This window comes from Nipponia nippon, unplaced genomic scaffold (genome assembly GCF_047370975.1).
Source record: "Nipponia nippon isolate SJK-2023a ecotype South Korea unplaced genomic scaffold, ASM4737097v1 scaffold_2, whole genome shotgun sequence".
In the NCBI taxonomy this organism is placed as follows: domain Eukaryota; kingdom Metazoa; phylum Chordata; class Aves; order Pelecaniformes; family Threskiornithidae; genus Nipponia; species Nipponia nippon.
Window position 1 is genome coordinate 27,435,262 of NW_028262336.1, and position 18,712 is coordinate 27,453,973.

At 40.8% G+C, this 18,712-nt stretch overlaps 1 protein-coding gene across 4 annotated transcripts in view; it reads right to left on the reverse strand.

Annotated features, from left to right (window-relative positions):
- APP (amyloid beta precursor protein) overlaps positions 1–18,712 on the reverse strand; it is a 224,362-nt gene that overhangs the window by 19,940 nt on the left and 185,710 nt on the right. For 2 of the 4 annotated variants that reach the window (XM_087755992.1, XM_087755994.1), the window contains 2 exons: positions 9,906–10,127; positions 2,952–3,005 (listed from right to left, as the gene is read on the reverse strand). In XM_087755992.1, coding sequence (XP_087612118.1) covers positions 2,952–3,005; positions 9,906–10,127 — 276 coding nt within the window. The remainder of the gene's footprint in view (positions 1–2,951; positions 3,006–9,905; positions 10,128–18,712) is intronic. The other 2 variants (XM_087755993.1, XM_087755995.1) reach the window with 1 other exon arrangement.

The following is an 18,712-nucleotide window of genomic DNA, read 5'->3' on the forward strand; positions in this document are numbered from 1 at the left end:
GTGTGGGTGAAAAGTGGTAAAAAGAAAATGGAAAAGAGAAGGGCACATGTTTGTATGTTTGTCTTAGTCCTTTCAGAGCTGATTTTCTTCAAGGATTTTGAACACCTACAAAACATTCACTTGTTCTTATTCCTAGGCTTGGACTGTTGCAGGTTGACATGACACCTGTATTTTCACCCTGAAGAAGCAGGTCACCACCTTACTAGTTGAGCAAAACAAGTAGAAGCACAAACTGGAAAGCCAGGACTATGAAAAGGGCAAACCTTTCAGGAAATCAGCAAGAATCTGGGCAATTAAAACAAACCAAAATGTTACAAGCAGCTGCATGTATTAATGTGCCTCCAGGTCCCTCGTTAGTACTTTTTCATTCTAGAATAATATTCTCATTTTTCAGATTTTTTTTTTCCCCACAAATAGCCCCAAACCGTAAAAAGTGACTATCCCAAAAGGACAGCGACTGCAAAAAAAAGTATCCCTTTTCCTTTTTTAACCTCTAACATAGAAATTTGATTTATAATTAGCAAGTAAAACAATTTTAAGCACACATTTTTAAACCATCAGAATGCCTTTTGTATTTCACAGTTTAATTAAGCATCCATTTGCTTTCCTCTATTCCTAGTTTATGAAGCTACTCAGACTGGTACCAGTTTTTTGTTAAATTGAAATTTTATCACAGATGAATTGTTTTTAAAGGATGATGAAAAACCAAGTGGACATTTATTGCCAGAACTAGTATCAGTAAGGGCAAATTTGTGGAAGTCTGGACCTGGTGATTAAAGACATACGGAACTGAAGGTCTACCAGGAATAGTGAAGAGAATACGTTTTGCTTACTGTTACAATACATTTAGCACTACTATAAAGGGCAAAATCCCTATTTCACATGCACATGTAAGACACTACGCTGTGAAATTCGGAACGCAGGCACAGCGGTGAGAGATCTCAATCTCTCCAGGGAAGCAACCATCCCTCTGCATGGAGGAATGCGACGTGCATCCTTGCCAGGCTGGAGGGGTTCACTCTCTGTGCCAAAAGCAGAGCGTGGGCCTTTTCAGCATTTAAACTCTGTCCTAAAAGTGACGAAGGCGGCACAGGCCCCCGGGCAGTACTACTTTTGCACTTGAGCAGAAAATCGAGGAAATATCCCATGTGATTTTCGCAGTGCAAACGTTACCGTATCTGCTGCAAATGTCAAGCCATAAGGGTCACACGCTGAAATGTTTTTTACCTCTCCTTAGCAGTCTATCGTACACGTTCACAAAGATCAGTCATGACCTACGCTAGCCATACTTTCAGTACTATTTGTATCACCCCAACCAACAAAGCACTCTGATACAGTGGACTGAAACACATCATTTCGTGCTGAAACTAGAGTGCGGCAGCGTCAGAAAATCCTTCCTCTAGAGAAGGGACACCGAAGATTTCTCTCACGTGTGCGTATGTGTGGGGGAATAGAAGGGAGGAAGGAATAATCTTTAGTAATAAATAAGGGCCTCGTAACAGGAGGTTTTTCAAGATAACTGAAATTAAAATAGTTAACAACCACAAACTTTAGTATTACAAGAAAACTGCTAGATTGAACTAATATTACAGAATTCGGATTAAACCTATTCATGTTTCATTTCTGATGATATTTCTACTGCTCTTGGGGAAGAAATCTAATCCAGAAGGCAGAGATAACCCAGTACTGGGGGGATGTTCCCCGATCCCATGATTTCTGTCACTGTTGTACATTTCTGTACCTGTTTCCAGGCTCTCTTCATGGAATGAATGAAGACTCTAAACACAAGTAAAGATGTCAGACTCCTAAAGCAGTGAGAGGAGCACATCACCTGGCCAGCCTTGACATGTATCCCAATCGCTGTAACATATGAGCTTATTTTACTTCCCACTGTAGCGATTTCCTTAGTCAGTAAACTCCAGTTAGTTATCAGAAATATTTAAACACACTAGGAGGGTGTTGCCCATAATGCTATCTAATGGATGTTTGGAGGAAAAGATTAAGGAAAAAAGAAGACAGATTGATCAGTTTTATCTGGTCTGAAGAAAAAAACCACAATGACGATGTGACACTGAAATAATTCTGACCCGAAAATATACCGATCTAATCTCACTATGTGTTGGAGAGTAACCTCTTCTGAAATAAAAGGCTGTTTGCTCTGAATGGAATCGGCCATTTCTAGATAATGCTAAACAAAAACAAGGGAAAAAACAACCTATAAAGCAAAAAAGTTAGTATGAAAAGCAATCTTTTACCTTTGAAAATTGGATTTGTCCCATTTAACTTTTCCAAACATTTGCAGCCTGACTCAAGCTAGTCATTTGCTATTACTCTGAAATCAATAGGAAGACACAGGTACCTACAGAGGGCAAATAATCACCCCTCTATAGCCTAGAATGGAATGAATAGCCGTATAGAGGTATCCTCAGTGAATCCAGAGGGAGAATATATGTATCAATTTTTAGATATCTGGAGTTAGCTAAGACAAATATCACAGCAAAAAATCTTGATGTCCCCTGCAATTCTAAAATTGTATGCATGAATTCTTTATTAGCCCCAACTTACAAGAAACTGTACAATCTACGCAGAGGATTGGACATTTCTGTCACACGTTTCCAAATTAAAAGTACTCTCTGCACTACGGGGTGCTGTGCCTACTGCCTCCTGCACCTGCCAAAGCCTGATTGCTAGAAGGGATGACAACTTGATCCAAGTACCAGTTCTGGGTCTCTGGGTCCCACCCCCTCTGCAAGCACCCATTCCGAGCACCCTTGATACAGCACTGACGCAGGCTGACCGGGGGCCTGCGTGGGGACGCTTCCCTGGTTCGTGGCAGAGCGTTACATTTTAAGAGAGGATTATACCAAAGAAAAGGTGACCATTTCAGCTCAAGCAGACCACATGCATGCTGGGAAAACACAGGTTAGGTAAAAGCCATGCAAGTTATATACCTGGTCGTGTGGTGAGTCCTCTGTCTGCAGCTGGGCGGGCATCAACTGGCTCAACTGGGCATGTGCAGAAAAGAAACAAAAAAGCAAACAAAAAATAAACAAAATCCCCCAAAATGATAAAGTCAACTGCTCTTCCGCTGGGACAGTGCAGGAGAGACATACTGCATGAACAATGTTACCAAAGCAACAGCTAGAACAGATCTGCCTTCAGTTAATCCTGGAAATAAAAGGAAGGGATGGGCATGACTTCAAAAGGAAAGCTTCACAACTGATGTGTCAATTTTACATCATATTCTGGTTACTGCTTAAAGCAAGAAACCATCAAGATCAAGGAATTTCTGCCTATAGAGCGAAACTGTATTCATTACATGCAAACTTTTTCCAGTTGTCTGATCAGAACGGGCAGCAAGAACAGACATGATGAGTGAGTTCTTGCAGCCAGTCTTGATCAATGCTGACTTATAAACCCACTGAATCCTGACTCCTTTTTCCTTTCAATAGGGATTCTTTACAGCACTAGCTATAAGGTTTGAAAAAAGCAAAGCACATTTTGAAAATACAATCAATACTTCATTCTGATATGCTCCGATTTGGACAGTAAATTTACCTTCTGATTTTTGAAAGGGAAGCAAAGGAGAAACACCACTTTCTACCCAATTGTGTGTCACACACAGTTTTAAAACTCCTGTATTAACTGTACTGAGGCTTTACCAGCTGAAACCTAAGGTTGAAGAAGCTCACTGGCATTAATAGAAAATAGGATGTGCAAAACTTTTAGAGCTGTTTGAGTCATTACCTACTGCCTCAGTTAACTCCAAACTGAACATATTGGAGAAATTCATTACAACACTCAGATCCCCCCCCCGCCTTTTCTTTCTGTTGTTTCTTTCTTTTGGCTCCAATACTGTTGCCTTCCTTACCCACCCAAGTGCCAGTGTCAGAAAGAAATTAAATTCAGAAATAAATTTTATGTTGTAGCTTGGAATTCAGAATTTTTTAAATAACATATTCTCAATAATTTGAATTTCAGGATGGATTCAAGTATGAACCTTCTAACCAGCAGTAAGGGAGCCACAATAACATAGGAAATCTGACAAAAGCATCGTTTTCAATCATGAACTGCTCACTGTATTTGGCATCAGAAAATCACGCTAGCCTGATGATACTGCTGACTTAAGCAAAGGGACTGCCCGTCTTCTTAGGGAGTCTGTGTCACTTGCTTAGTGTTCCTGTGGGTTTGACAAACAACCTACCATGCTTGTAAATGAGAGCCCATGTGGCACCCATGTCCTTTGTACACAGGAGGTGACTGCAATAGCTCCTGCCTCCGGAAAAAAGCAGCCAGTCAGTTTTATAGCAGCCACAGACTGAAAGTGCATCTGCACATCTGACTTGCTTCTGTTTCCAGAAGGGCAGAATTTTCACAGAGCTTGCTGGCCTGGTGCTGCAGAGACAAGCCATCAAACCGCTCTCCTTCACAGCAGTTCAGAGTGGCACTAGCAGACCGCGTAATTGCTTTCCTTACACAGCACTACACAAAACCCAATTTCCATCATTAACTAAAAACTACAGTTTTGAGTATCTTCCTATTTAAGTCTTCTGCTAGGTATTCCAATATTGTCTGCACCAACCTTTGGGTAGGCTGGCAGTAATTTTCAGTGGAAAGGACTGAAGGGATGGAACAACCAAGGACCAACATTACCCAAACTGCTCCTGCAGAACCCTCCTCTGTCACCCTGGCCCCCTCCTCCTCCCTAGAAGGCTGAGGGGATTTATTTCCCTCTCACTCAGCACTCTGTAACCCTACGTGCCCAGAGCTATGGAGAACTGAGAGAGCAGGTTGTGGGTAGCAATAAAACTGGGAGTAGGTGAAGGGAGAAAAGGATGGAGGAAGTTTCTGTTGTACAGTAGCATGGACCTGACCTCAGGGTAATGCAGTATTTGTGGAGTTAGGTGCAAGAATTAATAATTCTTCCTGTCATCTATAGTTTTGGAAGCACTTCAGAGGGGAAAAGGCAAACATCACTGGCACATTTCACAACTGATACAGAAGTGAAATGACCTGCTCAAGGTCACAAACCCGTTGCAGGGCAAAAACTGGAGGCAAAAGCTCAGAGCCAAGGATCTTCCAAAGCAGATTGTGACTCCAGGCACCTAAGTGCAGCGTGCCCCGGGCAGCACGATACAAAGAAAGGCCGGTTTCTGGAGAGCCCTGAGCTGCCACCTTTTGAATTTCAGTTGCATTTTAAAACCTGCTTGCTCTTGCCCCAGTATGGATGTATGCACAAACAGCAGTTAACTCGGAAAAATCTTGTCCATGGGCTTCCTCACTGCCTGCCCCACTGGACCACACCACCTCACAACAGCTGATACAGAGGGGAGAAGTTTAAACCTATTACAGTATTTATCAATAATCAGAACTCTAAGATGTACTGTGTATTATTATAAAAACTGCATTCATTTTGATGCTCCAGAATCGTATTTCTCTTGAACACACCTCCATGTGCACAGACATACGCAGAATTAAGACTGAAAATTTATTTTCCAAACAGTCTCACAAAACTAAATTGGTATATACCTGCTTAGGCTGACTATGCAGGCTTCATACAGGCTACACATCCGACCTCATATCTAATGTTAATACATCTCAGAAGAGCAAGAGAGAATATGGTTGCTCCTCTTTTCAAAAATAAAAGAAAGGTGAATCAAAAAGCTCAAAAGCTGGTACAAACCAGCAGACGCGGAGAGCTATGTGATGCTCACCTACCAACAAGAGCACTGAAGGGAGTAACTGGCCAAGTCATAAGGATAACACAGTATATTCACAAAAATCTCACTTTAGATAAATACTTTGTCACTAAGGCTAACTGTAACTGCACAGTAAAATACAAATGGTACAACACTAAACCCAGTTAGTCATTGGCAAAATGCCCAGGGACGCTGGCAGTGTCAGAGCTTCACAGCTGTTTTGCCCCACCTCTGAAGGTACGTTTTTCATTGTTAAAATACAATTTTCTGAGAGTTTGGTGGTGCCTTCTGCAGCATCCTCAGAGGGTATTTTTCGTTAACCTAATGTGTATCGCAATATGCTAGACATACGTTCAGCCACGCAAGTTGTGTAGAGTATTACCTCGTGCTTTGGATTCATTTCTGTGGACATTTACTGGGAAACTACCTCAGGGAAACAACAAGGAAGAAAATACTTTCAGAAACTACTGAGCTATGCTAGACTTTCAAGGTCTTTTTATTTTTAGGCTATTTTTCACTCATTCATCAGAAAAAGCAATTTTAGTAAAATAAACCGTTTGCATAAAACTTATCGTTTTATCTAAACATGCAGTTTAGATTGGGAAAATTTCAACTGGAGTCATGAAACCTTGAGATTACACAGCAATGTACCAATCCAATACATTATTAATATCTCTGGGTGAAACATGGGATTCGATCATGGCCACGGAAGAAAACAGGCACGGGAACTAATAACAAATTTAAGATATTTTTTGTAGTATTTTAACTTCATCGCTTGTACACAGAACACTGGACACTTTGAAACAAAGACTTAGTGGCTGCATTTCCTTCCACTTTTTCCACAACTACATTTTGGTTTAAGCATTCCCTGAATGGTTCATTAAGAACAAGCTCCATCGCTGTGACTGTGCCGGAGGGGGTGGGATCCCAGGTCCTGCAGGATCCTGTCCAGGATCTGTTTAGTTGCCTCTCAGACGTCAGGGGTCCCATTAGAAATTTGTTTTGCAATGAGGTCAATGATTTACCTGGTGTGCCTGCTCAGAACTGAAGAAAACTATTGCTTATACAGTGCAACAGCTCTTTGCAGTGAGGAAGTCGAGACTCTCATTCTATGTAGAAACCCACCTGCATACGCCAGGCTGTTAGCACTCTGGATTTGTGTTCAGCAGTTTTAAAAAAGTTGACTTCATCTTTCAAACTAGACCTAAACAGTATCGACAACTGAACTTGTAACTTACTTGCCATCTGAAACTCCTCTGGTAGTTCTTAAATCTGCTAGACCAACCGCTTAGCAGATTTCCCAGATACCAGGCTGTTCACATGGACCATGCTGTGATTTTCTTGACGGTGCTGAGTACCCTCAGCCCTCACCCTAGTAAATGGGAGCTGAGATGCTCAGTTCTTTGCCCTTTGCTGGCATGCTCAGCATCTCCCAGCAGCAGAAGTTGCTGTCACTAATACAGCAACGGTTAGTCACTACAGAACTTGAGGTTCCTCTAGCACATTTTTTTTGAACTTACACCTTTTTTGATCAATGGTTATTTTTTAAGAAACAGCACTGACTTGCTCAGTACTGCATAAAATACAAAAACCTCCTTGCATAAGGGGAACTTACTGTGTGAAAAATAGACTATGCAAAAAGATCTTCAGTGGAGAAGGAGAGGGAAAAAGAGAAGGAGAAAACTCTGTCAACTGTTATTTACTTTTTGCTACTTCCAAAGCATATTTTAACAAGACAGACACACGTTTTTGGAAGCTATTTAGACAAAGCCTGGGATTAGACCATGGCCACAGAAGAAAACAAGCATGGGAAGTGAGGACAAATGGCACACTTAGTCCTGGGTTTCTGGAACAAACATAAAGGGAAAAGATAAGGCTGTGAAATTCCCCTTTGATACTATGAGCAAACGTACAGAGAGGGTATCTGAAGAGAGAAAGGAGGTATTGTAGGCATGATCACATTAACAACATTGTGGTTTGGGTAGATGACAGAGAAGTGTAACGGGAAACAATAAGGACTTGAAGAGGTTTAAGTCATCAAATAATTTCTATTTCTAACTGTGCAGACTTAAACACTAATAATGGTTGGCCTAACAGAATTGTTTGCAGCAGTAACTTCAGGACAAATACAATCCTGGTATCAAAAAAAACCAAACCCTAAACCCCAACAACTTAGAGGCATGAAAGTTAAAAGATGTTCCCACAGTAAACATTAAGAAGTGCTGCAACAAACCATGTCGTGCATTAAAATACACAGGATTGGATTCATAATTAAACAGTATATTATTCAAGGCAGGAGAGTTTTTGTTTCTTATTTGTTGTCATACATTTTAGAAGGAGAACCATGCTCACTATACTTGCCTATGGGAATTCAGTGTCACATTGAAGTATGTACCTTTCATTATTAAATTCTGGGCTTAGCCAGGTTTCTGAAGGAAAAAAAGACTGTATGATTAAACTGTGGGTATGTCTGGGTGCACCTGTCTACCTAATAATTTCTGAACTTGCTGACTGAAATCAGTACATTTTGAAAGCTGAGAGGACAGACTTCAAAACTAATTAATTTCCCCCCTCCAAGTTTCATGAAAGCAGGCAGCAGGTATAGAAACTGATGCCCTGTATGCCTCAGCTGTGGGAAAAACTGCAGCAAGAGCTGTATCGGAAAATTCCTGCAGGACAGTCACCACCAGCCGGACTGTGGCCTGCTCCTGGCAGACAGCCTTGACACGTGCGCTACAGAGAGCTGCAGCTAATTTCCCAGGAAACTGAAGTTTAGCCTGCCAGCCTGGTCAGCCGGTCGTACTTCTCGCCAGTACCTGACGCAATCCAGCCAGCTGCTCTCGGCCGCTCAGCACGTCACTTGGCTGCAAGTGCCCTCCAGACACGTCTGGAGTCGTTGTCACCATCTCCTGTCTTCTGGCTCTTGCTGCTGGCCAGAGTCCATTGAGTTTCCTCCATCCCTCTCTGCTCTTTTTCTTGGTCCTTACCTGTAGTGCTGGACTCCCTGACGGTCTGATTTTAGCCCCACTTCTGACCAGTCTCTCCTCTTCCCCTCAAATCTGGTATACTTCTGCCTCGTGCGTTTGTTGACCTTTGCTCAGATCCTAGCCATGTCTTTTCTTCCACTTCATCTTAGGCTTCTCTCTCTCGTGGGGATGACCCACTTTGATCACAAAACTGGTTCTGACTCCATTGATTTCAGCTGGCACCAACACTAGACCTGGCAAATCCATGTCCATGTCCCATGTTTCATCTCCCAAGCACCCAGCTGCCCACAGTCACTCACACATCATGCTGGACTGAGACTAACTGCGTAAGGTGGGTCTCAAAAGTCATTCTGAGAGCAGGTATGGCCTAAGATAGTGGTTTCAAAAGACTTCTGGAGGATGTTAAAGTCTGTGCAGTTCAGCTACAAATCACAGATCCATAAAACACAAATTTGCCTGAAAAAAGACCTTTGTAGCTCCAGCCTCTGTGAATCTCCTGCTGCTTTGCAGTTACAAACTTCCACCGTTGTGATTAACTTAGCACTGAATTGAACTGATAAAGGAAAACAAACACAATAGGAGGAACTTGAATGACATGATTTAAGTCCCTCAGGTTTCTGATTAATTGGCTCTGGCACCTAAGTAAACCAACAATTCCACATTATACATAAATTATTAAAGTATTATGCAGTCACTTCAATAAGTTAGTCCATAAACAACAGAAAACACTCCTCAGGAAAAAAGTTTTCACTAGCCAGTTGCATTGCTGAGTATGCAGGAACATTTCTGCAGTACATTCCAGCACACCAGTGCATGGGGAAATAAAATCAACTCTCATGCTAGGATTGTGCTGGATCTGTAATCATGTTCATGCTAGCAAATTAAAAGCTCTTCCTTAACTAAAACACTCATTTCATCATGACACAAATCTAACAACTTATCTGTCTCTCTTAGCTCATTGTCACATATTTTATAAGATTGTCACTCATAATTTGCTGGAACACTGAAATTTATTGTGTGCCTAAATTCCAAATTTTAGCCAGGATTCTCTGTTCCATTGAAGAGGCACAGCTGACACGGCAGACCAGTTCTAAACTTAGAGTTGAGAACCTCTACCCTGCTTACATCAGAAAGATGTCAATTTTCAGGGAACAACATGAAGAGAGATCACAAAGCTCAACTCCGAATATTCTGTGGTTTCTCCCCCTATTGTACATACCTTCATTTTCAGTATTGGCTGGAACAGAATCAACACCAAAGGGATGCCACGGCTGAAGGTCATCTAGGCTGAACTCTCCATCCACTGGAAGAAGTTCAACTGTGGTCTTAGTTTCCGTCAATGAAGGCATGAGAGCATCATTTCCATAGCTGATTCTGGGTTCGCTGATCATATTGGCCAAAACATCATCAGAATAGTTTTGCTCTTTCTGAAGTAATTCATCTGCAAGGAAATTTCAACACAGAAACTATCTGAAGGAGCCAGCATTTCTGAGGACCTATTTCCAAAGCTATTAAGGTAATAATTTACTGTTAGGAGATTCTGTTTTCTTATGATAAAGAAAAACATAAAGGCTTGGAATAGTCAAAGCTCTGTGATCAGCACTGCTGCTAAGTAAGGCATTTTTTTTGAAACATCAACCAGAATTGTTCACTACCATTTCCTACCCACATTTCTACCACATAACAGATCACAGGTCTGTGCTTTACAAGTCCCTGGACTCTTCCCCACCACTTTTAAAAGAAGCACAAATCAATTCCCTTCAACCCAGCATGTTGCCATAAGTTAACACACAAGAAGCCCACAGGAAGGAATGTCGTTTTTATTTCCCCTTCCTCTTAAATGCTCACTATCAAAGCCCATCATGGCTCTTAAATCACCACAACAGTTACTGTATTAAATTGGGCTTGCTATAACACACTGAATCTGAAGAAACATTTGCTCCTTTAACATATATAACTTTGCCAAAACACTGAAGTAGTTCTTTGCTAAAGATCTTAAGTAGTAATAGGTGTCCGTAGGCAAATTATTTTACAAGCAACCAGGACCTGAAGCTGTACGCTATTATCTAGGTTGGGTTTTTTTGGACTTAAGCAAGGTGAGAACAATCAAAGCACTTTTCAGCTCCATCAGGTGTACACGACAGACTGTCCGACTCAGGGTTAAAAGTAAGCTCGGAGGTTGTGCATGCTTCATTACTCCAACTCCCTTCTGACACCAAAGTTCATCTACTCTTGATCTTCCCCTTCACTGCCATTTTTTTTGTAGGAGCAACACAGTACTTGCAAGTACTTCGAAGGAACTTGGTGCACAAGAGCACATTAAAGTAAGCAAGCAATTGCAATGAAGAAGATAAATAACTACTAATAATGCATTAATGTAATTAGCACACAGGCATTACAGAGCTAAACAGTTCAGAATCAAAGCCTGTAAATGTTATGCAAATGCTTGCACACATGAGCACACACACATGACAGCTGATGATACAAAAGCTTTTATTAAGACTGGCTTCTCTTTTTACTTCATTAAGGATGCCCTGACTGTCACTGCTTCACACCCACATCTGAAACCTGTAGCAATTCAGGGACAGGAATCACCACTCTACGTGACAGACCCTTTATGTCACTCTGCAGGGGCTCACTTATTTCCCAGTATCATCAGTGAGAAAGTGCATCTACATTTCTACACACAACAGAGCTTTATAGCCCTCAGTACAATCTTTTGAATGCTATTTCCCTCCCAACTGTACACCATGCCGTACCACCACAGACGTAAGCTGCACCCATGCAGCAGCCCTCAGTAAGGATCCCCAGCAAGTCACGAGCATTAGAGCTGGCACTGCTTTAGTGCCTTTATCAATGATGATATAGTAGCGCTCTGCAATACGTCTCTTAAAGACCACCTCTTAGTGACATATTTCATGCAGCTCTCTGCCACCCCATTACTACACCAAATTTGGAACATCAAAACCAAACAAAAAGTTGCAACCCTAGCCCTGGGGCGAATATGGCTTTTGAACCTCATAAAATGATGTTTTAAAACAAATTTTTCTGTTTAAACAGCAATTGCTTTAGTAGACAGTAAGCCTAATGTGTATACAAAATTTAATTCTGTGATTTAATTTGTTCATTAGAATGACTTACTAGGACAGTATAGAAAGCCTGCCTAACACTGAATTGTTTTTCCCGTCCTGTTCATTTTATTGAAAACAATATTGTAAGATACCTAATAAATCTTCAGCATCAAAGGCAAGTTTGATTTTTGTCTCCCCACTGCACTTACATTAATTCTTTATCGAAGTGTCTCCTTGTATCAGAGGAGACACAGGTGAAGCACCTCAATATTCTAAGCAGACATTGTACCACATGACAGATATTAATTTTCATTAGCTAGGGATGAAGAGACTTCACAAAAAAGGAGCTGGATGTTAGTGGCCTGAGTGAGCAGTCTGGTGTCCAAGTGCCTTGCCACGGGTGATACCAGCTGAGCACATTATAACACCAAGTCATCATGAACCAGAGGGAAGTGAGTATTACAGTGCCACTGAGCATCTTAGTGCCTGCAAGCCTTTTGCACCCAGGAACTGGGAGGGTTTTGGGACACAGCTCCTTTCGTTCCTGCTGTCCTACCTGTCCCCAGGCAGCGGTGGCGGGGAGTGGCACTGGGGGTGCTGTGCCCCAATTGCCCCTTTTCTCTGGGCGGTGCCGATCTTCCACGACTCCTGTCCATTCCCCACCACCGATGCACTCTGTGTTACCTGCAGACAGCTCCTGCCCTTGGAAAGGGACAAATGGTGTGTGGAGAGGAAGGAGCAGAGGGAGAAGGACCTGGTCTGCAGTGGTGGAGGAGCGGCACCAGGGCTGGCACTGCGCTTGGGGGAGGCCACAGTGCAGGCATGGCTGGGCCCACCAGGCTGACAGCGAGCGACACCCAACTCCCACCACGATACCGTGATTATATCCAAAGCCCTAGAGGCTGGGAGGGATGCGTACACAAAGTCTCTCTCTCAGCGCTACCAAACCGGGAGCACGTCGTCGCCGGCGCTTGCAGGCTCCATTGTTTCCCGTTCAGCTACGGCGCACAGCACGGACATTAACTGACCTGCACAATAGCTCAAGTGAGGCAGACAGATATTACAACCAGCAGATTATGATCGCATCCATTTCACAAGCAAGGAAACAATGGCCAAATGAATCAAGCCCATCTGACATGATGAATCAGACACTGAACGACAGTGAGAAATGGGAAGTTCCTGGCTTAGAAACTGTGCTGGAGTCCATCAGACTGAGGCAGCTGTGTCTGCACTGAGTAAATGATTTGCAAACAATTGTTTCGATCTCTGAACTACTAAAAAAGTTTGCCCTAGGATTTCCAGTTATTGACACTAGCTGGCAAAGTCCAAGATCAATTTTTCAGTGTTGATTTTGTTCAGAGTATTGATGGCTAGTTGAATCATCAGTTACGCTTATGGCAAGCCATACAGCCTTGCTGTTGCCCATCGACAGAGTATTCCCTCCCTTTGTCACAGCTGCCAGCTCAACTCCCCCACCCTGCAAAAGACAATTCCCTTAAATAAGCAGGGAGTACAGACACAGCTGGAGGCTAGGATGCGCATTCAAGACTGTTTCAGGGATTTTCTTTGTGTGGTGAATATCTTCATTATTAGGTGCTGAAAATAGAGAGATTCTAGGCTGCTCTTCAAAACTTCATCTCCCCTCAAATGAACAGCACAAAACCCCAAGACAATCTTCCTATAATAGACTTTCTGTTGCTGTTGTTGCTTGGCTCATTATCTCCTTGTAGTGTTCTGCTAAGTCCTGCCATCGACAAGAACGAGGAGGATGTGGTAACTTTTTGTCGCTCTGAGAGCATGTGCTCAAAAGCAACCATGACCTTGGGAAAAACACACACTCAGTTGGGACCTCAAACCTCCCAGCAGCTCTGGACTTGGTGTGAGGGCACACAATTGCTGCTTCTCCTTCAGGCACCCAAAGCTGTCCTTCAGGTACCCAAACCCCTTCTTTCTCAGGATGAGAGACAGGCTCACTTCTGGTACTTCAATAAAACGCTTCTCAGACTTATCATCATCTCTAAGGAAGTTTCACTCCTTCTTGGGCTCACTGCAGGCATTTCCCCATGGGTCATTACTACTCAACAATAGCATCTAGAAAACTTGAAGTAAAATATATTTGGGGAATGAGACAGAAGGGTAATACCACTACAACCTCCTTTCAAGACTATTCTCTTATCCCACAGAGAGACACGGAGCCAAAAGCAAAGCAGCAGAAGAAAAGAAATAAAATTTAGTACATAATCTTCTGGTGGACGCTGGATTGTTAGAAGCCATTCGTCCATGATGCCCCTAAACCACACTTCTACTTGTAAGGCTTTGCAAAGAGCACTGTACTAACAAAGATACCATGGCAAATCCCAACAGAGGTAATGGAGTCTTAGAGTGGCAAAACCCACCCTATTTTGTAACTTTATCTGCTTTTTATTGGCATACAACGTTGTTTCCAATGTTGGGCTCGGGGGCATACTCACCCTGGCCCTTAACTGGCATAGCTATAATGACAGAAATCCCATGTGGAACAGCTCCACTTGCTGCCCCAGAACACCAGCAATCCGATAGTTACCTTTCAAATAATCATTTTTATTTAGTTCGTAGTTCATTATTTAAAGTTTCCAAAAGTAATCATAATATTTGTTTGTTGTGTTTTCTTTTCAGGGACCCTATCTACCAGATGAAAAGCTCTGCTATCACTATCACGTGCAAGACTCTTGAATGTACTTGAAAAGGAGCTTTAAAATTGGCAATTGTGATTTTGAAACTTCTATAAAGCAATTTAAGGTCTTAAACCAGATTAGAAACAAAGTGCACCCAAAACATCTCTTCTAAATACTAGTTAAGATACCACCAAATTACATGCCACAGTTTTGACCCAACACCAAACTTCCTTTGTAAAATGACATCTATGTGATAGAATATATATTGATTCAACAAATACGGGTTTGGGAACCAGCCTAAATAAACTGGTACAAATGCAGAGTCCTGTTGGCTCATATTTATCATCTTATCAGTCACCATTCAGTCTGAACTGAACATGTGCTTTTCCCAAAGTTATGGTTGCTTTTGAGCATGTGCTTTCAAAATGACAAAACTAAAAAGTGTCAGCAACCTCCTCATTCTTCTTAATGGCAGAAATTACAGTGCTTGAGTCATAGCAATTGCTTCATTTGCACGTGCACATGTATTATACCAGTTTGAAGACAGTTTACATCATACGAATGCTGTATATCACAATTAGGATTCGCTAAGAACATTTACATAATCATTTATTACAGAGCATGTGATAAGACGTAACATGTTTAGATGCAGCTTTCAGTTGTACGCCTACTTTATGGGCTAATTCAATATGTCATAGTTCATCACCTTCAACACCAGCATGCACCCAAAGGAGTTGCACTGATGTAACGCAGTCAGGTTTTAACTAAATTTGTATGTCTGCATCTTGTCAGCTGTATGAATCAAAACTCCCCCAAACTGGTAAATATGAAACCAAGACCTCCTTAAAGGCTTTGCCTTGGTGAATACTTTAAAACAAAACAAACCTAAAACATTATTTACCTGTATATCTGCATTTATATTAGAGCTCTTACATAAACTGACAGCATACTTGTAACCCACAGTTACGGTAGTAGCACAAACTTCATGCAAATGAAAGACTTCTTTCACATTCAGAAAGCACATCTATTTCCCCACAAGTCATTTCTACCGAGACGTGTTATAAATAAGGGTTTACGTAGGGAAGTCCAAAATACAAAGTATTAGTAGCACAAGTAAGTGTTTTAGAGAGTTAACACTTATGGTTCAAAGGGCTTTCTGTACCTGCGATGAATGCAAATTCTACAGAGTCAGAAAGCTAGTTAAGTCACTTGTATATCCCGTGGGTTTCATATATGTAACTTATTGCATCAAGTAGGAGTTCCTCCTCTGAGGTGAAAGAGAATATACCAGAGAATACCATGGGTATTTCCTCCAGCCTCTGCCCAAGTCAGAGGAAATTTCAAGCACATGCTTAAATTTAATCTCAGTGAAGTCTGTGCCTAACCGCAAAGACGCTCCACTGAATTTCAAGCATATTGTTATTCTAAGGTGTTTTGCTGAATCAAGCATTGTAAGACTATAACGTTACATACTACTAGGTGTCATAATTATAACATTATCAAGCTGTAAAACACAATTATGTGGTATTCAGTGTTGAACTAATTCATTTGTATAGCACAAGTCAAATATAATTTAGAGAGCAACTCTGATGAGAACTTTATTGGAAGTGACCTGCCTACTGGAAGGTGTGAGAGTGGCTTTGTTGCCTGCATGCTTTGAAGATGTGATGATAAAAGACCGATATGCTAGTTCATTACTGAGAAATACTGGAAATAAGCCCAACCTGCAATGCTTAGATGCATAATGACAGAGAAACGTGACCACCCCGTCAGATTTAAGCATCTTCTTTTCTGGTTAGCCTGTGAAATTACACCCCAGGTGGTCTTATCTGGAAATCTTTACAGTGCTGTATGTCTCTCAGGGTTAAACTGAGTCTGAAAGAGCAAGAACCATGGAAAACAGTATTTCACAGTTCTTATTTTCTGCATTTTAGAGACAACACCACTAGGGGAAGAGTAAGTAGCAGCAATAGTTTTTCAGATTATAGAAATTTCTTATGTGTATGAAAATCTTGTTCAATAAGGTGAAACAACTTTTCCTTTTTCAAGTTCTCAGAAAATGAACATTTAAGGTATTATGAAACAGCTGACCTAAGAAATTTTGCCTACAAGTTAGTAAGAGAATAACCACCCCATAGCGTTAGACAATACCCTGTCGCCTAAGAACCAAGCTTTAGAAGAAACACACCTCTGAACTTAATAACTGCAATATTTAGAACCATACTAAAAAGAACATGCTTCTAATATATTTTTAAAAAATCACAACTTCATCACTTTCATTTCTTTCCCATTTCTTGCTGTGCCTGCTCTTTCAGCATATGTGGATTTCAATATCTCCCAAATCACATCATAAAAGCAACCCAAGTGAGTCTCCTGTAAGCAGGGAGATGTAATAATGTGTCAGTTAGATTTGCCTTGCAGGCTATTTGACTTAAATTATAAAAAACCCCGAAGATATTTAACTCAGGTACAGAGCAATTGTCCTTTTGCAAGTAGATCATGTTATAACAAGTTTTCTGGTAGGGAACAGTGTTCAAAGCATGAGAAAGCCTGGAAGATCCAGTTCAGGAAAACATTTATTACCACGTAATGATTAATTTCGATATGACCTAGGTGTCTTTTCCATTAGGGATGGACTTCAACGCAAATTTAGTTTGGTACATGGCTATGCAATTGCAGAGACCTTTGAGCAAAGGTTCATGAGAATTTCCACACCACTTCATCAAGGAAGAACCAGAATCATTCTCTCCCATTTTTACAGCCTGCAATGAAACTCAAGGTCTTGAAATTTCGTCTAATTTTGTAAGAAGGCTGCTACGACACTCTTTACCCTCAGTGTAAGAATATAATTACTCCAGACCCTTAGCTACCTGACAGCTACATAAATTAGTTATTAACTAAAATTAAATATCAATATATGGCTATAGATGTGTGCACATTTATATTTTTTTTAATATTTAACAGCCACTGATCTGATTAATGACTGCATTTCCCCTTCAGTTCAAAGCAGAGAGTATTAAAGGAAGTTTGTGGGATAAAGTAAGTCCAAAACCAGAAGCTTGTGTGATCCCTGAAAAATAGTTATTAAATAGAAAATAAAGACCCTGATCTTCCCTTTCACAACTTCAAGCCTTTTTGTCCATTTCTGTGGTCTCCTTCCCTTCCTCTTATCCTCTCCTCATTCAATTTGGTTAAATTAATAATATTGTCTCAGAAAAATAATTCCCCATTCATAGCCTCAAAAGTTCTGGAGTAAAATGCAGAAAAATCCTACTTCCATGTTACGGCACTCTTCTGGGTAAAAATTCTGAATGAAACATAGGGTTTTGTACTAGCATGTGGAAAGTTCCTCTCCAGGTAAGACGATGGCAACCTAACATCAAGGTAGACAAGAAAATATTAAAAAATGCTTGGGGAAAAAATTGAATTGAAACTATACCATAATCAAGAACATACACTGTATGTCATCACCCTGATCCACATAAGGCACTGTGACAAATTCCCCAGGTTTAAATTTAACTCCACATTTAATTCCAAATTAACATATCATTAAGTGCTTCAAAATAGGCTGAAGAGCCTAAATTAAAACAAATAAACAGCCCCCTCCAACCATCACTGATTTTTTTCTGCCAGATGAATCAGCATTCATTATTCCCCCTCAGTCTTGCGTGAAGTAGAAAAAGCCAAGTACATTTCCACCCTCAATAAGTAGGTTATAAGGCTTATAAGTGAAACTGCCCTGCAAAAAAGCATTTATATGAAAAACTGCTATGGAATTTTATTGTCTTATTTTCTGAAAATAATTATTTACTTTATTAATTATTTATCAGTCTTATTTACTGATAAAAATGATCAGATTTATTTGCTAACCTTATAATACACAATAAAACTCAAAACTGCAGTAGAGCCTAAAACTCTACCAGTTTCTAACATCTGCAAGGAGTCATTTACCCATGATTTTCTATAAACAGTTCTAAAGGTCACAGTACAAATCCCACAATAATTTTTGATGTGTACTGAACTCGGAGGCAGCTTGGGAATCACTAAATAATCCATAAAAATACAGAAATCTGAACATTAAATTGTTGCACTTGATTCCCTTGGTCAAAAGAGACTATTTTCAATTTGACTCACTTATAATAGTTTAAATCAGAACTCAGCAAAACGGAATTGTGCACCATCTGCTCCACATAAAATACATTTTGCCTATTTATTAACTGCAGTTTTAGCACTTGATGGGACAAATGCATCCTGGGTTGTCCAAGTATTCTAAAGAGATGCATTTATTAAATTTACCAAAT